This window comes from Alexandromys fortis, unplaced genomic scaffold, assembly GCF_014885135.2.
Source record: "Alexandromys fortis isolate MF-2015 unplaced genomic scaffold, M_Fortis_MF-2015_v1.1 scaffold_1, whole genome shotgun sequence".
Taxonomy (NCBI): domain Eukaryota; kingdom Metazoa; phylum Chordata; class Mammalia; order Rodentia; family Cricetidae; genus Alexandromys; species Alexandromys fortis.
In genome coordinates, this window is record NW_026067927.1 from 22,885,740 (window position 1) to 22,891,767 (window position 6,028).

General features: G+C 45.6%; 1 protein-coding gene across 3 annotated transcripts in view; it reads right to left on the reverse strand.

Moving 5' to 3' along the window:
• Positions 1 to 3,246: 3,246 nt before the first annotated feature.
• Cmc2 (C-X9-C motif containing 2) overlaps positions 3,247 to 6,028 on the reverse strand; it is an 18,639-nt gene continuing 15,857 nt past the window's right edge. For 2 of the 3 annotated variants that reach the window (XM_050144350.1, XM_050144347.1), the window contains one exon: positions 3,420 to 4,563. In XM_050144350.1, coding sequence (XP_050000307.1) covers positions 4,477 to 4,563 — 87 coding nt within the window. In that variant the 3' untranslated portion in view covers positions 3,420 to 4,476. The other variant, XM_050144349.1, reaches the window with a different exon arrangement.

Below are 6,028 nucleotides of genomic sequence, written 5' to 3' on the forward strand. Positions count from 1 at the left end.
AGAGCATTGCCTGCTCTTCCAAAGGTCCTGAGTTCAATTCCCGGCAACCACATGGTGGCTCACAACCATCTGTAATGAGGTCTGGTGCCCTCTCCTGGCCTGCAGACATACACACAGACAGACTATTGTATACATAATAAATAAATAAATATATTTAAAAAAAAAAAAAAGATTCCCGGGGCCATTAGGCACGTCTGCCTGAGGGCTCGTCCGCACATGCGTGACCCTGGAACCCGAAGTGTCAGCCATGTTGTGTGGCTGAATGATTACAGTGAGGGATTTCTAAGGTTCAGGACCCCTGGTTGGCTGACATTTGTCTAGGGGTGTCCCGGTGTGAGTGTGGTTGGAACTTCAGGCATTTCCTTTGGATGGTCTGTTCTTGGGTGGTGCTCAGGTAATCTCAGTTTATGGTCCTTCCTGCAACCAGGGATTGCTTCAGGGTTAAGTATTGAGACTTGGCCTCCACTAAACTTATGAATGGCCCAGTCCTACACTGGCAGGTGATAATGGTTGGAAGTAAAGAACTTCCTTTGGGTAGTCTGTTTCTATTTAGCTTATCATGGCTGGCTCCTACACATACAGCAATGACAAAGACACAACTCTACAAATATGAGAAAGAAGAGGTTTCTGCTCCTTTGCACCAAGAGAAAAAAAGTCAAAACTCTTGTTTGCTCTGGAAAGAGTAGCAGGGAGATCCCTCCACCATCTACAGAAAGCTGAAGAAAATCAGATTAAAGCCGTGGTGTAAATCAGAGGTGTTATGATTGTGGAGGGGACAGTCAGCCTTTCCATCCCTGGGGCCAAGGAGCCGGCAGAGCGGGCCAGACTGGAGTATTTGCTGGTTTTTTGACTTGACACAAGCTTGAGTAATCAGATGTGTTAATGACTTTGCCCCTGGTGACAGAACACCATGATCAACTTAGTAATACATCTGTGTTGCATGCTGTGGTTCCCAAGGCCCAGGAGCACGGACCTGCCCACCTCCCTTTGTCTCACTCTACCTTGTTCATGCTGCCCAGCTCGTGTGTTCTCATCAAGCTCTAAGACGGACACAGCTCACGCTGCCAAAGCCCTGAGTGTATATTTTACAGGGACTAAGAATGACTAGAATCTCCTAAGACTAAGACCTTACCCATGGCTTGCTGCCCTAGGAAAGGAGTTCCCAGACAGGACTGCAGGTGGGCCAGACTAGAGCAGGAGAATCGTCCTGTACAGGACCGCACGCCTCCACAGAACCTCAATACTACTACTCAGTATGGTAAATTCCACTAGTGAAGTGGCTCCTGCAGGGGTGAGAAATGTCAGCACAGTAAGCCGAGGCCTAGCTCCCATGGGAAACAAGACAAAACAAACAGAAACCTGACTAAAGTGCTCGTGAGCACAAAATCCATTAAAGCAAAAGAATGTTACCTCAGCTGGAGATGGAACTCAGTGCAAAGGGCTTGCCTATCCTGTGCAAGGCCCTGGGCGCAAGGCACACACAAGCTGCCTCCTACTTCTTTTTTTTTATTGGGGGGAGGGGGCGGTTCAAGACAGGGTTTCTCTGTAGCTCTGACTGTCCTGGAACAAGCTCTTGTAGACCAGACTGGCCTCGAACTCACAGACATCAGCCTGCCTCTGCCTCCCAAGTGCTCGGATTAAAGGCGGGTGTCACTACCGCCCAGCCCTCCTATTTCTGTCTAACTTAGCACCCAGGCTTGAGGCACTTTGGACTGTCAACCTCTAGTGTCTACATGCATACACATAGCTATACATAAGTGAACAAGCATAAACACAAGCATGTGCACCATAAAAAAAAAACCACCAAGATTAGAGATGAACCAGAGGCTGAAGTGGCATAATTAGTGAACTTAAGAGACGGCCCATCATACTACAAGAACACGTGCTCAACTATGTTCATAGCAGCATTGTTTGTCATAGCCAGAACCTGGAAACACCATAAATGCCCCTCGACCAAAGAATGGATGAAAATGTGGTACATTTACATAATGGAGTACTATACAGTGGAAAAAAAGGACGGCAAACTTAAAATTTGCAGGCAAATGGATGGAGCTAGAAAACAACATATTGAGTGAGGTAACCCAGACCCAGAAAGACAATTATCACATGTACTCACTCATAAGTGGCTTTTAGAAATAAAGCAAAGAAAAACCAGCCTACAACTCACAATCCCAGAGAACCTAGACAACAAAGAGGACCCTAAGAGAGACATACATGGATCTAATCTACATGGGAAATAGACAAGATCTCCTGAGCGTAGGGATCATGGGAAAGGGTAGAAGGGGAGTGGAGAGAAAGGAAGGGGAGCGGAGAAAATACATAACTCAAAAAATAAATAAATAAAAATAGAAAAATAACCTGGGTGATGGTGGTGCACACCTTTAATCCCAGCACTCAGGAGGCAGAGGCAGGCAGTTCTCTGTGAGTTCAAGACCAGCCTGGTCTACAAGAGCTAGTTCCAGGACAGGCTCCAAAGCTACAGAGAAACCCTGTCTCAGAAAGCAAAAATAAAAAAATAAAATAAGAGACAACCCACGGCCATTTGTAGGATTCAACTGGAGCTGGAGTGTGATCATAAAGAGTTAGGCTAGGACAAGACCCTGGACTATGCTCCTGAGCCACAAACCCACACAGGTCTCATTTCCTTCAACCCATGAAGCAGGTGGTTATTCAATCTTCAACAAGATGACAGGCCCAAGGAGCCTTTTAGGATGGAACACAGGGCAACCCAGCCATCCCGGGGGCTCTGAGCAGGGTCCCACAGTCAGTGCTAGCAGCAAGTTCTGTTAGTCTGTCACTGGCACTCCTCTGAGGTCCATTTCCTTGTAAATCAGCAAAGACACTGGGAGCAGGGCTAGCTGCTTTGGTGAGTACAACTGGACTCTCCTTTGCTTTTCTGGCTTCCCTGAACAAAAGGATTGATTTTGTTCCCCAAACTATAATCAGAAAAATCTCATTAAAATACAAACTGAAACGGCTCATTCTGGCAACTCTCCCCACTACCGCACTAAAATCAGTACTGCAGACTTCAGAGCATTCCAGGCGGCTCTTCTTCCATCATCAGCCCCTCCTTCCATCATACCGATGCCCTGCTGGTACAGTGACAGTACCCCAAGTTAGCTTGCCAAAGGTCACCCTCATCAAAAAGCTTTCCTGGAATGACTCCACGAACACTGGACACAAGCGCCCTTGGCATGGCTTCTTTAACACCTCAATAATCATGGGGTTTTTGTCATTGTAACTGACTATGATTAACAGTCAATTTATTGGTTTGCTATACAGTTCTACCAGCAAAATGTCTAATATCCATATCAGCTTTCATAGGGGGACTTCAAGAATTCTGGTTCCGTCCCACTCCTTTTATCAGCTGTTTTATCCTGATTGGCCACCCTGCAAAGTGAATGTCCAACTTCTCCTGCAATAGGAAAATCATTTATTAAACACCAAGGTCTCATACAAGCATTACACACCAAGCACAAGCAGAAGCTTATAGCCTGGGTTGTCTTATGGATCCCGAGTAGCCCTGAGAAGCCCTGCTGGAGCTGTTGCTAAAGCTGCCGGGTTCCAAACTGCTGAAGGTCTCAGAAACCAGTGGTAGCAGCCAGGAGTGAACACACAGAGAGCCCTGAGGTTCTAAAGCTAAAGCCCAGGAGTCAACTGGTACCCATGGTGGGAACATTTAACCAAATGAGAAAGTGGAGTCTGACGGGACCTGAACTGGATGCAGTGTGATCCCTGTCAATCATTACTTCAAAGCTTTGGACAGTACTCAAATCTGCAGATGCTCAAATCCCTTAAGGACAAAGTATTTGCATAAAACCTACACACCTCTACGAGTGGCCACTCCAGCTCTAGCTTACCTAGCGCCTGACATGCCGTTAATGATAAGCAGTTCTTGTGCTGTATCGTTTAGAAAGCGGGAAGGAACATGGACGTGCCCACTATAGGTCAAGCTTTTTCAAATATTTTCCAGCCATAATTGGTAAGCTAACTAGAAATATATGGTCTTTCGGAAAATGTCTCTTTAAAAAGATAAAACTGGGAACTTCATACAGGTAACTCTGTTGGAATTTCCCCAGAATTCCCATGCTAGCTTTTGTCTTCAGCGCCTAATCTCCAACCACCACGTTCTCAAATAGAGGAGCCTACCGGCATCACTTTCTCTCTTGCCCTGAGAAGGTTAAAGGAAAGGGAGGACGATGCTGTCCGATTACTTTATTGTGGGAGGGGAGTTGGCACTAGGTGGACGGAGACTCAGAGCAGCAGTAGAGGAAACTGTTTGGCAGGCACAGCCCATGGACTTTTGCTTTTTGGCTTTTGCTCAACAAGTACTAAGAATCCATATTCTCATGTTTCTCCATGGATCAGTTCTTCATGGGTCACCTTTCATTCAAAGGGCCATAGAGACCAAAAGAAGGGATTTTTTTCCCAGCTCCCAGCCACCTTCAGGTCTCACAGTCAAGGCATCCGGCGAACCTATTTTCCAGCTTCCTCTGGAGGGCTGAAAAGCCTTGCTCGCATGGCAGCACCGTGCTCCCGGCTCCTGGTCCTCTTTTCTGAATACTGGAAAGGGGAGAGAAGAGGCAACAGGTCACACCACCCTCAGTTACACAAAATAATGAATGTTTTTATTGACGAGACTCTGGTTGTTCATTCACTGACCAGAGATGGGAGGCAGTGATCCCTGGACCAACACAGACTTGCCAACAGCAACGCAGACAATCACGGCATCAAGCTCCTCCCAAAGAAGGCAAGGGGTATTTTGGACAGATGCATTCTGCCCCTGGCCCCAGAAGCTCCTCTAAGTACTGGGGTCACTACCTTGAGAGCAGCCTGTTCAGATGCTGGGCGGTTCTGCTGATCCAGAGTTGTCATGGTGAACCCGTATTCTCCTGTAAACTCCCCCGCCTGCCATTACCCTGCCTTCTTTAATCTTCAAGTGACTGACGGCCAATAATGACCTCCTTTCCCTCTTCTTTAGCCCACGTTACTGTTTTCTCCAAGTGTTTACGGGGTGCGGCCTTTTTCTTCTGATGCCTACAAAACAGCACTGAAACCGCAACGCTCTTTATTAAAAATTCAGAACCAGACTTGAACAACACGGTTCTCCAGCCAATGACTGGCAGACAGCGGGGAGGAAGCCCACTTCCGATACGTTTCTCTAAACATCAGGAAGAGCAAGCAGCTCCTGGCAGTCACAGCCTCCCAGTGAGTCCCAGGTCATTTACAGCAGGTTAACATTCCAGGATTTCTCTATCATCAACTCTCACCACACTGGATCCTCCACAAACTCTAAGCTTTTACAACTGGCCTGCTCTAAATGCAGTATCCACCTCGGAGGTCCGCAACTGCCGTGCCTCTCTGGACATGTGGCCAGCAGCCATTGTAGGTTATGGGGAACAGAATGTACAGCTACTCACTGTGAAAGAGCACTTTGATTTTCTCAAATGCTTATTAACCTTCATTCAGAACAGAATGCTTTAATACACGTGCGTTTATATGCTATTGATAGATATTGACAGATTTTAAAAAAATAAATTATTCTTCCATGAGGAAGGGGAAAGAAAGAAAATGAATTAAAACATGAGCACATGTCAACAATGGAACATCTTTTAAGGGCCAGAGACATGGAAAGAAAGGACACAAAAATAGAGGACTTAGTAACATCTAAGCAAGGACTTGATTGAATTCCTCCCCCACTCCCAAGAAGAAAAATATGAAGATTTTCAACTTTTAAACTCCTCTACTTGTCTGGGGCAAACAACAACCATTACGAAGTTTCAATCAATTTAATTACAAACTAAAAGATTTTGATTAAAGAACTGTATAAATTCTTTTGAATGGCAGTTTTTAAAAATTACATTTATTGCCAGACATAATGGCACATGCCTTTAATCCCAGCACTTGGAAGGCAGAAGCAGGTGAATCTCTGTGAATATGAGGCCAGCTTGATCTAAATTCTAAAACAGCCAGAACTACATAATGGAATACTATCTCAGACAAAAAAAAAAAAAAAAAAAAAAAAAAA